Genomic DNA, 18,199 nt, shown 5'->3' with positions numbered 1-18,199 from the left:
TTTTCCAGCAGGCTGAATTTTCTACTTCTGAAACTAGTTATTGTAGATATTGCATAAAGGTGAAATGAAATTTCAGAGGGAGAAAGTGAAACTCTTCTTCACTCTGAAAAACCTCTCATCAAAGGCACACTGGATTGAAAAGTTGCACCATCCTTAATTGTAATAGTCATACAGCTCAGTTAATACACTGTTGTGATAACGCCAGTTTTTTTTTTTTTCCCTCTAACTCTACATTAGCATGCTCATTCATTTAGTAAAGAGCCTCTTATTAAAGGCCGCCTGTTGTATATCTAGTATTGAAAGAACAGTCTGTTTTGCAGTCTTCTGGGACCTGGAGTGAACTGCCTTTTGCACTTTCCCTTCATAAAAGAGCAGTACGTGACCACTTCCACTGAAAATAGTGTGTGTGTGTGTGTGTGTGTATGTGTGTGTGTACTGTATATGTTTAAGAAACTTCTCTCTCATGCGCCCTGTAGAATGAAAATTATCTTTGGGGAAATTTGGACTGAGCTGCAAAAATCTGAAAAAAACACAAGAAGGGACCCAACAAGCTTTTAGGAAGGAAGTATTTCCCTCCTTTTATGTCATTAGACACACTAATTTAAGTGATTTTGGTATTTAATGATATTTAATGAAGACCATTTTGTAATGTGGGCTGTGCCGTATCTTTCATCATTATGACGATTAATCTGGGAGAGGAAAGTTATACACATTCAGCAAGAATTCAAGACTGCACCCTAAACCCCATTCTGCACACTAAATATTCATTCATTCATCTTCAGTAACCACTTTATCCTGGTCAGAGGTGTGGTGGATCTGGACCCTGTCCCAGGAACACTGGAAGTGCACACACATTCACCCCTAGGGGCAATTTAGCACACCCAGTCCACCTTTCTCTTGTTTTTGGGAGGTTGGAGGAAACCAGAGAACTCGGTAGAAACCCACTCAGAACAGGGAGAACACGAGAAACTCCACGCAGGCAGTAACTCGAGCTCAGGATCAAACCGGGACCCTGGAGCTGTGAAGTGGCAATATGACCTGCCACGTAACTATGCCGCCTGTGCACTAAACAGGATGCTTAAATAATGCAAACACCAATGGTATAATGACAAACTACTTAGTATAGATCAGATGGTATGGTAGGATTTTAGACAGTTTAAGGTAAACTGTTTACTGTTATGATGTCGGTGGCTCTGTGTTAAGTTGTACCATAAATCTGGGACTGGGTCGTTGGACATACTGCTTTCAGTTCGAACTTTCCCGTTAATTCAAACCTGACAACTCTGACTGTGAATTACTATGAGTTACTTTTACAGGACACACACACACACACACAAACATGCCTCTGGTAAGTATTAGAGAAACAGATAACAGGCATAACAGGAGAGATTGACAGAAAATAAGTAAGGCAATGAGAATGAAAATGATAACATTGCAGAAAAGGAAACAAGGGTGGTATTGAGAGAGAGAGAGTAAGTGAGAGTGAGGGAACAAGGGGGAACAGGAGAAAGTAGTGAGGAGAGAAACAAAGCGTGTATTGTGGCCAGCAAGCACTAATTGTTGGGCTGGGGACTGCCAGAGGCAACAGGTGAGAGCAGTTTGAGACCTTCAGGCCTCATTAAGCTCGAATAGAGGAGAGGCACAACCTGCTCCGTCCTCATGGGATAAACAGACTCCAGTGCACTGCAAATCCAAATGGCAGAGTGAGAGAGAGAGAGAGAGAGAGAGAGAGCGATCAACTGAAAGTCCTTTTAATAATGGCAGCCAGATCAGTGTGGAGGCTGAAGGTCAAGATTTGATTTGATAGGGATGGAATAGTGTGGTATGAATGGAATAGTGTGGCATGGTTACACTCTTAAAAAAAGTTCCTCCTAAAAAAAGAGGGTTTCCCTTTAACAGATGTCCCTTTACGAATCCTTAAAATACAGAAGTCCAGAAAGGCCATAGGTATTTTTTGTCCTTGTGATCTCAACATAACAAAATTTGTTTTCTCGAGATCACAACTTATTTTTCTCATGATGTTGAAATGCATGATTAGGTATACATGTACATCATGGTTGACTTTATTTCTACCAATTTTCCCCTGGGATCAGTAAAGTACCTTTCTCTCTCTCTCTCTCTCTCTATCTTATCTATCTATCTGTCATCTATCCAACCATGTAGCTGTATGTTTGTCAGTGCAAGACAATTTCCAAATTAGTGTCTGTCACTTATGAATGCAACTCAGAAATCTGCAACTATATTGTCATGGACACTGTAGAGATACTGAATGGGTGATCGATTTCATTGCCAGCCAATCTGAGGGACCGGGACGTCTCAATGGTTATCACATGATGTTTGAAAGATGCAGCCTACATGGTTTGCAGTTCACAAGACAAATGGTGATCAAAATCTTTGGAAATAGGATGTAATTACTGCAGAATCACCACAACACTAATATATGACAGTGTTCTGCTACAGGATCTCAGAAAATAATTTGCATAAATTGCAAAATAACAAGATACTGTAAATAATTTGTGATCTTGGGAAGATCTTGAGATCAAGATCAAAAGAAAAAAAGGAAATAACTCATGGCCTTTCTGGGCTTCCATATTAAAAAGCCTTTGAAAGTACATTTTTTTTTTGGCTTCTAGCAAATATTGACAAATTATTATTTAGACATTTATTATTTGGACATTTTTGTTTGGTATACTGTGATAAACTCTTGCATCTTAGCAGCAGACCAAATGAAACTGTTGCTAATGAAAAAAATTGCTGCTAAGGGAAATGAAAGTGAATGAAAAAAAAAAAAGTCTGTTAAAAACAAACAAAAAAAATAATTTTGCCATGACCCTCTAGACCTGTCCAGACCTGATTTGGAGAAGGCCTTGTATGACATCTGGCAGAGTTATAACAGATCTGCCAGGAAAAAATTCAGGGGAGCCAAAAGCTGCTCAGAGGCAGTTAAAAAGGCAAACTGTGGCAGGTTATTAGAGAATATTTATATAAATATAAATATTTTTCTCACAAGGGACATGCAAACATTTGAACTGATTTTTTTCACTAGTTTTTTCACTAACACATTTTGTTACCTGTGATAAGGAACATCTGTAAACATCCTGTTGCTATAATTGACATTTTTTTGTTCTCTTATTTTGTTTGTTTATGCAGTATGGAGAGTTTTGTACTTGACTGTGTCTCTTCTGTTTTTTTCCACATGGACATTTAGTAAAGACTGTGGATTTTTTTGCTCCCGTATTCTCAGCGTCAGTCTTGCATTGCTTCCAGCCTCACTAGTTAAAAGAGTGGTTGCTTTTAAACCTGACCAAAGTAAACACTTGGCCTGAATTCTGACTACCACATTTAACTGTATTGCAAATAATGTGTAAAATGTTCCGAATTCCATCATGCTATTCGCATTTCTCCACATCCTTTAATGGTCAGAAAGCCAAAAAGGATGATATCATTATGAACTTCTTTCTTTTTCTCCATGTTTAACATGAATAAAAGTCTAATTCTAATTTCAAGCTGGTGATTTTGTGGAAAAAGGGTGGCCATGCCAGTGACACCAGAAACTGAGGATGATCCATGTCAGAGGTAAATCTAAAGACCTATATACTGACTTATTAAAAAAATCCTTGCCATAGACTCTATTTCAGTAGACGCAAGAAGTATATTAATTTAATGATGTAAAAGCATCAAACCATCAATTCCAGACAGAGTGGCATTAGAACTGATCTCTGCGTATGCGTCTGTGAACATGTGAGTATAAGGTGTGCATGCACTGTCAGATATTTACATAGGTGTCTGCTAACATACTTGCACATAAAGTCAAAGTGTGCTCTAGGGGGCAGATCAGAATGTACAGAAAACATGCACTGAATAAACTCCTGTGTTTCACTGTAGTGGAGAAACATTATGCCACTCTTTACAAAAGAGACATGCATAAGCACGTCATTTCTGTTCATACTGCAGCTATTTTTTGACATCTGTCATTGTACTACTATCCACGTGTCTGTAACTGTTTCATATTAACTGTAGCACTATGATTCTGGGGGCCTAGATTTGACTTTACTAGAGAGGATAGATAGAAAAAAAGAATGCATTGTACTAGATGCAAGTGTTGTTTACATTGTTGTTTTTCATGCACTCCTCCAGATGTCCAATAAAGTTTTTCCCTTCTTACATCAAGGAATTTACTGTCACTACACTGTTTTTTTTTTTTTAATTGACTATGATGTTGCACATCCTTATGCTAATTCATTAGGTCAGGGACTAAGAATACCATTAAGATAAAGCCCTGTTAGGGCAAAGTTAGTATAGTAAGAAAAGAAAACACAAGGCAATGGATTATTAATAGATAATAAGTGCTAATCCAAGTGCTTGGTGAATAGCTAGGTATTTAGTCTCTGTTTCACCTGGGTGCCAGGACAGAGAAGACTCTTTACGCATATCTTGATGCATTCCTGCACTTTGAAGGATGGTGAGTCGAGTCAGGTTGTTCTAGGGGCTTGGAGGAAGTGTGGTACAGAGCTGTGTGTGATATGTGCCTTCAGGTAGGTGGGAGCTGGTCTGTTTTTGGTTTTGAAGGCAAGCATCAGTGTTTTAAATCTGATGCGGGCAGCGACAGGAAGCCAGTGGAGGGACCGCAGTCGAGGGAACTTGGGGAGGTTGATAAACAAGTCATGCAGCTGCATTCTGGATCAGTTGCAAGGATCAGACGGCACACAAGGGTGTACCTGCCAGGAGCAAGTTGCATTAATCTCTAGATGACAAGGGACTGACCAAGCACCTGGCTGGCCCCCGTGGATAGAAATGGCCAGAGGGGCTACTTTTTTGGGCTAGTTCTGATTTGGGTCAAATATTGTTTGAGGTTTGTCCCAGCCCTTGTGTTTACTTCACTACTCAACCAATCATTGATCTACATGCACAGCATTGCTGATTGGCAGATTTTGGAGTTGTGCAGGTCAGCTCCTGTCTGAGCTCTGGGAGGTTACACTTACCCACAAGTCCCATCTCTGCATCTTATCATACACACATTCATCTTCAGTCCTAAATCTAACTTTGAGCAAAAATCTGTAGGTGAAGATGGTGCTGCTAATGGGGTTTGGCACACCTCCAGCTCCTTCCTTCCCTTCATGCCAACTGCCAATCAAATGACACCACTGAGCAAGAATGTTATAAGTGCACTGTGATTAGATTATAACTTGATACACTCTTTTCCACACCTGACACATTGTATTACCATCTGTTTTGGGTGAAAATGAGATGCATGTGACAATAAGCGGCTTGATGGGACATGCTGGATTACACTGTGGTTCATTTTCTCTACGGCTTTGAAGTTTTATGTCCAATTATTCCATAATGTTATTAGTCTACTACATTTACAAACTTCCATCTGCCTGCCTGTATTTCTTAACAATTTTATTCACTCTTACATGCTCTCTCTCTCTCTCTCACACACACACACACACACACAAAACAAGAGCAAGAAATCTGCAGCCAAGCCTCAAGACCACAAAAGCGGGGAATTACAGTTTGTTTAAGTACATTTGCACATGTAATACTATCTCAGTGTTAGGGATTTTGGTTTATGCTGTATAATTTGTGTGCATAGTCTCCTCCAAGTTTTCCCATTTGTCTGTCCTTGGCAGAAGAGCTTAGAGATCTTTTACCTGGTAAAACCTGACATAACAAATGTTCTGTTAATCGCCTAGCTGCCGTTGAAGTACATCCAACGGGAGAGAAATTGACTTCATATAGTATATAGTAGATTAAGACAAGAGAGAAAGAGAGAGAGAGAGGTTTTATTCATAAATATCTTGGAAAAAGTCATAAAATAAATGACATTTATGCTTTAATCCCTGATAGACATTAATGTTTATTCAACACACTGAGAAAACAATATTTATTAACTAGAATGAATTACACTATAAAAAAAAAAATGAAATAAATGATTCTGAAAACTGTCTGAGGATACAGGGATCAAGGCAGTTGCCAAGGAAATCAGGGACACCTAAGGGTAAGAAAACAGTTAAAATGCCCCTTAGTTTGAAAGACAAAGAAAGAGAAAGGGGAAAGAAAGAATGAGAGGGAGAGAGAATTCATGAGGTTGGCGTATGGTGTTGCTTTTGGACTTGGATATGGAATTCACTTATTTGTGGAAATGTCAAGAATTCAAGCAATGAGCACTACAAAACTGAAAGTAAAAAAGAACAAATAAACGCAAGCCTCAGTGGCAGAGTAAACTGATGAGCATGGCCGACCAGGGTCATGGCAACCGGGCCTATAAACAGAGCTACTGATTCAGACCTTCTCTTGCTGAACACATACAGAACTCATAATACTACTGACAAAGAAGTCTGTTTAAAAATTTGTGAACAGCAGCCACATCCACATTCCTAACTTTTACTAAACTGGGAAATTAGTGTAAACTTTAAAGGCTAGGAACGGGAATAGTTACTAGATCGGTACACCTATTAAACCTAACAAACCGGCAATTCAGTAGCCTCTCAGACCAAAAAGATGTGGGAAACATACCCTTCCTTGTCACTGATATACAGTAGCTTTAGTATGTACAGACTAGGCATGTAACTGACTATGAATACACTACACTTACAGATAATGTGTTGCAATACAAATAGGAATAAATATAAATACAAATAGGAGATGAACTATTCATTTTTTTTGTTTGTTTGTATTTATTTATTTTAGAAAGCTTGCCAGGAGGTTTTTACTTTCATTCGGGCACAATTGCTCATATATTAATCTCACAGGACAGAGAACGACAGAGAAAGTATGTTCATTAACATAAACTTGCAGCACTGTGCAATGCACTTACAGCTTTCATTCACTCGTCCTTAGTAACTGCCTGGTCAGTTGTCTCATTGGTTTAAATTAGACAACTAGGTTGTTTACATTAGAATCAACTAAATTCATTAGAAAGTATCGCAGGAAAGTACGAACAAAAATATTAACTGTGTGAGTGGGATTAAAAATATAGTCCTGCACACATCACTAGTTGAGACCAATTACGAACTGGAGTGATGCAGCTGAGGTTGAGGAACTGTCAGTGCGGGTATTCACAGACAGTGCTGGCATTTGTACATGTAGGATTTTTCCAGTGTTTCTGGACAGAGGCATAGTGTTAGGGTTCATAAAAAATGGCTAGACCCACTTAGGTTACAAGTCTGAATACAGATACAAATATTTTGAGCACTGAACACATAAACAGATACAGATAGCGGCATTGCATTGCATTGCACCCTTAGAACTAACATACTAAAACTGTATGTAATTAATTTAGTGGCAAATTAAAGGGGAAAAAACCCTACATAAAGAGTGTTATTAAAGTGTTGGCCTACCACCAGCCACCAGGGCAGATTTAAAACACCGTGGCATTAATTATACAAATCTCTGAAGCGATGAATATCATTTTTCCAAAAGATCAGTTTTCCCTCAGTTGGTGTTTTGATGATGGTGGAGGAGAGCACTGTCTAACATGCTGAAATCAGGAGTGTTCAACTGGGTTGACATCTGGTGACTGTGAAGACCATATCATATGATTTACATTATTTGCATCCTCATCAAATCATTCAGTGAGCCCTGGAAGAGACCAATCCCATCAGGATAGAAATGTTTCATCATAGGATAAAGGATAACTTTCTTTAAGGAGACAATAGGATTCAAACCATGCCAGCAAAATGCCACATGTCACCATGTGTATATTTCACTTGGGAAAGAGTATATTGTACAGCTGTTAATTAAATTAAGGCAACAGTTTTCAAGGCAACTCCAGCCCTTGGAACATACTGGCCTGCACAGTTTGATGTTATCCTTCCTCACAACACATATGGTCCAACTTGCACAGCGTGATAATAAGCAAATCAGGTGTGTCAGCCATAGCAAACTTCACACAGTCAGAAAACAGTCTGATATGCACATGACTCAGAGGTCAGCTGCATGCATGCACGTATATTTGAACACACACAAATGTAAAGAGAGAGGGTATAATCAAGCAAGGTGTTTGAGCACGTACAGTCTGGCTTATAAGGAACGTTAGGTGAGAACATCCTGAAGATGCGGCTCTTTGAAGGCGAGACAGATCGTGTCGCAAACACGGCTCCTAAATTACTCACACTGTCACTTTGATCTCACATAGCAACTGCTCCTGCGCCTATGAGTGCGTGTGTGTTCTGAGATTTAAGAGACGTTAGAGAGAGTGTTGCTGACTAAGTGGATGTTTCACCCTCTTCACACCATAACGTGTGTGTGTTTACCAAAGACTGCACAAGGAGCTGCAGACATTTTTCAATGCTTTGGATAAAGGCCTAAGCTGTCCATGTCATCTCTTTTTTGTACGCGTGCACACACACACACACACACACACACACACACGTCTGGAAAAAAATGTCCTGAGACATCTTTGTGGGAGTTTAACTGTCATCATGTGAGCCGCAGATGTCTCCCTGTGTATTCTCCTCACTGCTCCGAGGCTCTCAGATTGAGTCTTAGGTTTCCATTAGTGTGGCTACTCTAAACTCTGAGTCTGGTGTGAACACCACTACACATCTTATCCTTCACATCCACACTCACACATCTGATATAGAACTTACACACTGGAATGTTACCTTTGTTAAAATGTCATGTGTGGGTGCATGATTACTGCTGTGGACATCATCCAAATGACTTTAAACACTGCTTTAGCATATAAATTGGTCAGAAGCTTTGTGTTTGTTTCCTGCCTTTACACACCTCTCAATAGACATGCTGCTATCCTAATAGTCCTAAAATGCACTTTTAGACAGTCTACCTTTACATGCTATCATTCTAAAACAGTGACACCAGTAAGGCTTATTTGAGCATGTGTGTGTAGTAATTTCAGGTTAGAATGATTTCTAGATGTTATGGTAAAAGGTGCTTTTGGTTTTCAGAATATCCAGTCTGTCAGGTTATCTGGGTGACCTCAGAACATTTTTACACAGCATTTTCAGATGCTCCTACAACATTTCTGCAGCATTAATACAAACATTTCCTAGTTTTTTCAGAACATTGCATAATTTTTGTAACACTTTAGCCCAACCTTTTTAAAACCTGCCAAATATTTTACTGAAGGTGCTGATAACGTTTTCTGTTAGCTGGGTATCTGTTTGCTTATTATTGCTTAGATGTGTTAGCGGTGTGTGAAAGCATGAGGCAGGCATCTGGTGGTGGAGGGTTTCATGTTAGTCCCGTGTTAGCAGCCATATGTCAGCTTGTTAAATGAGATTACAGGACACTGGCCGTGTGGCTGAGAGGAAACATGAGCCTGAAACTGTGGCGAGCTACCGATTGATGTCTGGATAATATAAAACTACCATCTAAACACTTACACATGATAAAACACTCTTCCAAGTAGCTGAAAAAAAGCGTCATGTTACTCAAGTCATAAACTCCTGTCAGATTCAGATGGAGAAAATTGTAGAAGTGAAAGTGACATGATTATTTGTAAGACAATGATGAAGGAGTAAAATCCCTAAGAATAGTAACGTGACGTAAAAGTCTGTATTCCCCCCATTTTCTGTTTACAAAAGAGAAGACAGTGTCTCAATAAACCTTGAGAAGATGAGCATGGATCTGTTCATCATCTATGGGAATTTAGACATAAAATTTTAAGCCACTGCCAGAAAGGAAGCCAGCTGGCACACTTGGGGGTTCAAATGCAGCACAATCTCTTATCTTAGTGAATGGAAATTAAATTCAAAATTTCATTCAAAACATTCCATTAAAGCAGAAGGGAGGCCTGCTCAAAAAAAAAAAAAAGGTCATGAAAATATTTGTAGGTTTAAGATACATTTGCTTTCTGTGCACAAACACTATTATGCTTTGTAAATAACTCTTGTGTTGATTACCTAATCACTGAACTCCAACTCTCCATGTCTGAAATTGATGACCTCTGGTTTAAGAGCCTCACCCTCTCCAATGTAACGCAAATAGACAAGCCTTATTTTCCTAATGAGACCAGCAGAGGCTATATCCGTCCATGCCCTCTCGCACTAAGGATAGAATAACAGACCGTGTGGCGAAAGGGTGCAGCCAAATGGAGCTCAAGCACGGAAAGTTCGGCGAGAGCACACGGCATGCCTTGACCCGAGCTTTCCACTGGACTCAGGGGGGCCTGTTATGGCGTGGCTGAGGTGTTGTCCAAGACCATGCAGGAGGAGGACAAATATCTGCGCTGTGTCCAAAACCACATGCTTGTTTCCCATCTTCATACCTCCCTGCTCCTTCTTTCACACAAAGCTCTTCTTTAGACTTTTAGTAACAAAAATGCTTTGTATTCTCTGTGAGGACACATGCCAATCGAGTAATTCTACAACCAGAATATTAGCCTCAATCTAGTGGGTGATGTATTTATGTTAGAACTAGGCCTGCTCGATGTTCCTACAATAAACAGAGGTCATGATGTTAAACTGTTTTTAAGCTTGAGGTTGCACAGAGCATTTTGAACCCCAAGCTGGATGCAATACACATTTGTCCCTCACTGGAAGCTTATGGTAAGTCATTGTTACACTGGTGATCTTTTAAATACAATTTTGAAAATACAAATTGTTACACTAATCCTATCAATAAAATTAGTAGCCAGCTGAGGGCTGATAAGAACTACTCTTCTACCCAAAGTGATCCTAAGGGCAAATGATCATTTTTAAATTACACTCTCCTCCCATGACACTCTTTCTATGGCCAAACCCCCACGATAATGTGTAAGATGTGTAATTTAATAATTTTAAACACATCTGTTCCCATCGCATCAGTAACACTGCTCAATTCTACCAATTAACATTTACAAGTAGCATATCTGAAAGTGTTTATATGTTGGATATTCTTGAAGAAACATTTAAAAAAATTGAATGAATGACTGAAATGAATGAATGAATGCTTGTTAGGCACTGTTAAAGGCAGCAGTGCAGTTGTCTGACATGAGACATGCTGCAGTCTAGTCTTTATCAGTCTAGCTTCATGACGTTGATCAAACCAAACCTTACGGTGCCCTCTCCTGGTTAAGCACTGATAGCACATCAAAACACTATTCATGCTTTTAAATCAATATGGGGAACATTTTGTGCCAGATAGAAAAGCAGTAACACTGGGGAAAACGTGATATGCAGCAGATTTTCATTTGTGACATGAGGACAACGTGCCACACCGAAAAGCATCATACACTGCACGTCGCTTTTATTGTGTAAAAATCAGCATTTAATGCTGACACTGCGTCAGACGTGAATGTACTTGCCAATTGCACTCTCCCAGCTAACACTTATTCCCAGAACAGTCTAAGACCAGATCTTTTTCTAGTTCCTGTTTGGTTTTCCCGGAAAGTTTACTTTGCAGAAATATAACTTTCACGTTTCGTTGCACATTATGGGTCAGAGAACTTTCTCTACCCTTTAAATAACCTTGCTGTATAACCCGCAGTGGTTTGGATTAGAAACTCTCAGGAACCAGGCACCAACCTGGGATGGTTCAGAGAACCATCTTAACCTACTTAACGTAGGGAGAAGATTCTCTGAAACATCCCACCACAAACCTGATACAAACCTGGTTCCTCTTATAATACAACAGGATGGGCACACTGTCTTTCTAATATAACAAGCTACATGAATACATATATTGGGCAATAATAATAATAATAATAATAATAATAATGATGATGATAATATGTGTTATGTGTTTATTACTTGCAGATAACCATACATAAAGGCTCTGAAGAGATATGGCCGAATAACAAGAGAAACCACAATTAGCATTAACATCCTGATTTTTCACCATTTGATGGGCTGCATCAGACATAAAATAGGCAAAAATTCATCTGCATATCAAACAAATAATAAATGCACTTTTTTTTTTTTTTTTGAAGAAAGTTGGAAAGTATAAATCTGTGGTCTGTACCACTAGATGGCAGGATAGCTACACTTTAATGAACGTATAACTATAAAACACATTACAGTGCCAGTGATAATGTAACAGAGATGCAATGCAATGAGCAATACATTTGTTGCAGACTAGACGTATCAAGGACACTGATTTTATATAAATTAATAACTAAATGAATGAAGTGAAACTTCAGCTGGAAATGATTTTTATCTTGTCCAGTGAAAAAAGTAAGAGCTTCATTAAAACCACAGACACACAGTTACACTATGTGGCCAAATGTATGTGGACACCTGACCATCACAACCATATGTGCATTCTGAATATCTCATTCCAAAGTCTTCTGGGAAAACTTTCCACTAGATTTTGGAGTGTGGCTGTGGGGATTTGTGTTCATTCAGCCACAAGAGCATTAGTGATATCAGGCAGTGATGTTGGGTGAGGAGGCTTGGAGCACAGTGAGCTCTGTGCAGGCCACTCGAGTTCTTCCACTCCAACCTTGGCAAACCATGTCTTCATGGAGCTCGCTTCGTGCACAGGGATATTGGCATCCTGGAACATGACATTCTATACAATTGTGTTCTTTCAACTTTGTGGTAATAGTTTGGGGGAAGAACCACATATGGGTGTGATCAAGTGTTCACATACTTTTGGCCATATAGTATATTTTGGTGGTGTAAATCAGGGGTTCTCAAAACCTTTTGCAGCCAGGGACCCCTTTAACATAAACTGAATTAAAATTCCACATACCCCCTCTGCACACATTTATTTTAAAGAACATCCAACTATTCAGATATTAGGCTCATTATTCAAATATGTAGAATTATTATTGTGGCTAATTATTGCAGTCATAGAGCTTTTATTCCTTAACCTTCCATTCACAGAACACATAAAAACCAAGCGACATTTTAATAGACTTACTTAGTTTTTGAGTTATTGAGATTTGGATTAAACCCATTCAATTCAAGTAACCATTTAAGGAGGCTAACAACTATAAGAATGCAAAAATAAATCTAATAACTTTTGAGAATGACAAATGTTGACTCCCACCACTGCATAAAAAAAAAAATTATAGATACCAAAACCCACTTTGAGAACCACGAAAAAAGGAATGCACTTTATAGTGTTTCATTGTTTCTGAATTACTATTAAAACATGATAAGTGTTCATATAAAATGTACTGCTCAACTAGGAACACTTGTACTCCAGGCGTCACTTCAGTTAACATCACCTCCTGCTGGATAATTCGTGTTATGTTATTCATGTTGAAGATACCACAAGTGAGGAGTAGGAGCAACAACATTAGTAGCATTATTCCTGCATATTACAGGCTCAGTTGTTAAAAAGGTGACAGTGATTTTATTTTTATTTTATTAAAATAATACTTCATTACAAGAAGGTAAATGCAGCATGATTTAAATTCAAATTGTTTACCAGAAAAGCAATATCAAAACAGTGTAGACTAATGTTCCTATTATTTGTAAAGTATCTACTTGACTAATGAGGGTAGCTCTAACAACGTACTCCAACAGACTTTGAAATATCCAAGGGTCTGATATTTAGTTTTAAAGCACGGAATGTTATAGTTGTTTATAATATTAAATTTTCACTTTAAAAGACAAGAACAGAGGTCATGTGCTGGGCTCTGCTCCAGGAAGAGCCAGAAAAAGCCTAAACCCAGTCCAGAGTTGGATTGTGGCTTTATTTCACCCCTTCTAACTGCCAGGGGTGGTGAGAATCACCTCAGTACCGTCTTTTGTGCATATACATGCCTGCCAGGACTTTTCACCGTATGATATACTACAGGGTGTCACCAAAGTTTCTGTACATAGGGGAAATTAACACTGTTTAGCAAAATGTTTTCCAAAATTATTTCTACTTAGTTTATATATGAATTTTTTTTTCAGATAGCCTTTAAGAATTCCTTTGACAAAAGAAGAACATATTGAAATCTTTCTCATGGCTGGATCGGGAAGCTGTCTCAAGGCTGTTACCATGGAGATGTTTCCCAGTGAAAGTAGCCCACCATTGTGAGTTGAGGGAAAAAAAAAAAGTTTTAGATCAAGTTATGCCTTTAATAACTGTAACTAGCAAATAAATTCTTTATGAGATGGGTCTCCTATTTTTTGGGGGACTTTTTCCCCCACAATGTCACGTTAGTTATGCTGCTCACAACCCATACTGCACAGCATGTTTGGTTCACTTCCTGTAGTTGGGTTGATTCAGAGTCACAGCAATTGAACAGCACTAGAGACAGACTGCGGGTACCAAGGGGTGATCGCTGTGTTCTCACTTTCCAAGGGAAGACTCATATCAGGCCTTTAATATTTTACTTTTATTCTAACATACTTTAAACACATTCACAGCACCATTCAGATACTGCAGTGAGACTGTATAGTGCTTCAGTCTCATGCATTTTACTGCAGGACTGAGAGGCAGAGTACAAGCAGCCAGTGCCAGTTCTGGTAAAGTTCACACACTCCATTTTACAGTCACAAACATACACACTGGAGTTATGTTGGGCAGCTGAAGATTCAGTCCTGTGTCCTAGAGCCAGACGGGGCCACAGTGGATGAAGAACATGGTGGATGTGTGAGGACGTCCTCACTTGCCAATCCTCTGTACGACCCAGTCTTGTTGGCATAGTGGACATCGGTTGTTTTGTTTCACCCACAGAGACATGCAGCAGTTATGGAAGGAGTGGTTGCACTCTCCCCATACAACTGAGAAAGGTAGGGAGACATTAATGAACACATCACATACACGCCTTGCGTAACTAAAAATTTAACAAGAACACTTCTTTTTGTGACCTTTACAGAAACAAAAATGAGCCAGAGACTGGAGTGTAAACTCAGTTTTAAGCATTCTTAGCCTCCTAAAAGGGTTCTACTTGAAGGCTTTTCCGAGAGGGAATGTTGTAGGCTGCTACATAAAGGTTTAGGGTTTTTCCAGAGGGAAAACCAAAGAACCTAAAGGTGCTAAATTTCCCAAGAGTGTACTGTGAAAAGTTAAAGAGAAAAAAGGTAAGAAGCAATAAGAAGTGGATGAGAAACAAAAGAAAGTGCCTAAATGTGTGCATGTTACTCCTTGTCTCTCATCAACCGTCTTTTCAGCTTCCAATTAAGCATGTGGCAATAAAAAAAGATTACTTCGTTCTGCTTACAGCATCAATCAGCATGACCCGGAGTCACCAGAAAACAGGGTCTCAGTAACAAACATTATTCAAAGCAAACTTGAAGTAATAAGAATATTATGTCTGTCTATTATTATGCGTGTATGTTTTTGCCAGTACCACTACTGTATTTGTAGCTGTCCTGCGAGTTGTAGACAGATAGCGAGACAGAGTACTTTAATGATCCCTGAGGGAAACTGTTTTGTTACAGCAGCAGACAATTCCAGACAAAACACGACATTACAGACACCAAATAGATGCACACGGTATCACCAATGCCATGTAATACGTCGCGGCAAATTTTGTACACAAAGCCACAAAAATATTATAAATTGACTTCAGGGCAATAGAAAAACAAAATCAAGGCAGGAGATGGAACCTTTACATAATTTCAGATTTAGGACTTTTTAAGGACCTGTGGACACTGAAGAACTGGAGATGTTAAGAGTGTGAGTGAGAAAGTGTGGATTTTGTTAATTCTGTTATTTCACTCAAGCTGACTGGATGCCATCTGCAGGTTACTGAATTTTGATTTATAACCTCTGGTGTGCTGCAAGTGATTTCCTTACCAACACAGTCCTCCTGCTTGTTTTCTGCCTGACACCTTAAACACGCATCTGCAAGATAAACAAACACAAGTACACTCAGTGGCCACTTTATTATGCATACCTACACTTCAGGCCAATTTTATAGGTAGACAAACACTGATGTCAGCTCATCTATGGTCACCCCACTGTGGCCTGACAATAGGACCACAGCAGAATGGATATTTGGATGGCAGTGTCACTATTGTGTTGATAATGATCCAACATCCAAATATCAGGTCAGCTTTTCCAATTGACTTTACTGTTAAAAAATAATGCTTCTGAAGCAGTATAGGAACACACATGTATTAGCCAGCATGCAGCAGATTACTATCTGTACTTCATCCTTTTGACCACCAGATGCCATGAGCGTACACTGTGTCGAAAGGTAATGCCCTTCGAAAGCTTGCAATAATTCCTGCAAAGCACACATATATGATCAATGTACCTAAATAACTTGTAATTGAGTTTATTAATGTGTTTGTGGTTGTCATACCTAAGCAAATCACTGTACTATGTCAATGTAAGGAATATTAAGTTACATAGCCACACCATTATACACATGTTTGCAGTTACTAGGAGAAGAAAAAAAGAAAAAGAAAAAGAAAAAGAAAAAGAAAAAAAAAAAAAAAAAAAAAGCTCAAGAACAGCACTGCAAATTTTGCTAGATCTGGTGATTTGTTACACCCCATTACTGTAGCATTAAAAAAAAAGGGAACCTAGGGAAAATCCAGTGATTTTTTGAGCAGACATTAGTGATTGTCCTGCATGTCACACAGCTCTCCAGCTCACATCAGAGTTGTAAAGCTTGACTGAGTTGTGCTTGTACAAGCCAATTTTCCCAGTGACCAATCATGGATCACTGTTCGTCCCATTCACACGTCTTCATTTTTAACCTCCCTTCCAAACGCATCCAAAAAGCATCCAAATTTTTCCAGACGCATCCAAAAAGCATCTGCTAAATGAATACATTTATTCATTTAGCAGACACCTTTATCCAAAGTGACTTACAAATGAGAAAATGCAAGCAAAAAAGCGATGTATCAAGCAGAGAACAATAGAAGTAGTGCTGCTATACAAGTTTTTTTAATTGAATGCTAAAGGAGCAAAGTGCACAGAGATGTAACAGCAGATTTTTTTTTTTTTTTTTTGGAAGTGGGGACAAGTTAGGGCTTAGTTACGCATTCAAGGAAGAGGTGGGTCTTTAGCCGTTTTTTTCCTGCTGTGAGGTTGGAAGTTCATTCCACTACTGAGGGCCAGTCAGTTTGAAGGTTCTGGAAAGGGACCTCACGCCTCGCTGAGTAGGAGCTACCAGGAGTTGGTCTTTGACTGATCGCAGGTTGCGGGAGGGAACATAAATCTGAAGGGGTGCTGTTCCAGGCAACATCTTGTACATAAGCATCAAGGCCTTGAATTTGATGCAGGGTTTCTTGGTTACATTTACTGGTAATAAAAGTCAGTTATTCCTTTCAAAACTATTTTCCTTCAAGTCTTTTTCTCCCCAAGACTTCCTACCACTGCTTCATGTAAACTGCATTTTTAATAGAAATGATAACATTTTGTCATTATATAAATAGAGTATTTTATAAAGACAGAAATATGTTGCGATGCCAAGAGAAACACTGTCTTTCTGTAAGAGAAGCTATAATTTATTACTTTTTCCGTTGTGATAAACCTTTATATTATTATATTTTTTAAATATGCAAATAATATTGACGATTTAATGACCATGCAAAATAGTCCATGGCGTCATCTGGCGACTTTTTGAGCATGCATTGGCTACTTTCCCCTGAAAAGATTTGCCATCACTGGTTAAGGATCATAAAGCTACATCAGTAAATGCATGGTTGCAAATACTAAAAGAAAAAATACAAGCTCAATAATGTTAGGAAGGTTAAAGCTAGTAAAAGCTCATCCTGAATGAAAGTCCAAACACTAAAAGACATTTGAGAGTTTGCTATTTGACTGTGAAAACTGCATTTATTAGAAGACTTAAGAAAAAGAATTTGGTTAACAGTAAACATCTGTTAGCAAAGCAAGCTACCTAACTAATGGAGCTACTCGGCTAACTAGGTTTAATAGCCAGTTAGCACCTAGCGTTAGCCACACTTACCCATGACTTGAACCCTACAGATGGCGCAGGTATCACACTCGACATCCCAGCTCCACATTGCCACTGCATTCCACTTCTTAAGAGAAAACATTTTATCTCCCCCCGACTTGGATGAAGACGATGAACCGCTATGCGCGTGCACTAACCCAGGCTCGTCGCCGTCATCCATCTCCGCCATGGCCCGAGTGCAGCATTTACAAAATGGCCGCCGTGTTATTTTTCCTACACAAGAATTTCAACAAACCCTGCCTACTGCGCTACGATTGGCTACATTCTCCACACCGTCCAATCAACGGGCAGTATGTAAATAAGTATCTCGGAAAGGGCGGGACCTTCTGAAAAGAAATGCAGGCGTTCACCTGGGCAAAAAATAAAATGTGGCAGTGTTTGTATAAAGCAGAACGTCATAACAGGGCTTTAAAAGTGAAGCCAAAATGTCTC

General features: G+C 39.0%; 1 protein-coding gene across 1 annotated transcript; it reads right to left on the bottom strand.

Annotated features, from left to right (window-relative positions):
* Window positions 1-14,209: 14,209 nt before the first annotated feature.
* rnf7 (ring finger protein 7) lies at window positions 14,210-17,968 on the bottom strand. The gene is made up of 3 exons (XM_026927618.3): window positions 17,759-17,968; window positions 15,631-15,678; window positions 14,210-14,612 (listed from the first exon to the last, which is right to left on the bottom strand). The coding sequence occupies exons 1-3, from the start codon at window positions 17,934-17,936 to the stop codon at window positions 14,494-14,496; spliced, it is 345 nt and encodes a 114-aa protein (XP_026783419.1). The 5' UTR covers window positions 17,937-17,968; the 3' UTR covers window positions 14,210-14,493.
* Between the last annotated feature and the right edge of the window lie 231 nt (window positions 17,969-18,199).

Source organism: Pangasianodon hypophthalmus, chromosome 6 (assembly GCF_027358585.1).
Source record: "Pangasianodon hypophthalmus isolate fPanHyp1 chromosome 6, fPanHyp1.pri, whole genome shotgun sequence".
In the NCBI taxonomy this organism is placed as follows: Eukaryota; Metazoa; Chordata; class Actinopteri; order Siluriformes; family Pangasiidae; genus Pangasianodon; species Pangasianodon hypophthalmus.
The sequence above is the reverse complement of the archived record's forward strand: the minus strand, read 5'-3'. Positions and strand labels throughout refer to the sequence as shown.

Excerpts from the sequence above, each read along its gene's own strand:
- rnf7 (XM_026927618.3), bottom strand. The coding sequence starts at position 17,936 with ATGGCGGAGATGGATGACGGCGACGAGCCTGGGTTAGTGCACGCGCAT. Across the intron at positions 15,679-17,758 it reads CTGTAGGGTTCAAGTCATGG|ATGCGTGTTTAAGGTGTCAG; the intron begins GTAAGTGTGGCT and ends TTTATCTTGCAG. Across the intron at positions 14,613-15,630 it reads CAAGCAGGAGGACTGTGTTG|TTGTATGGGGAGAGTGCAAC; the intron begins GTAAGGAAATCA and ends TACCTTTCTCAG.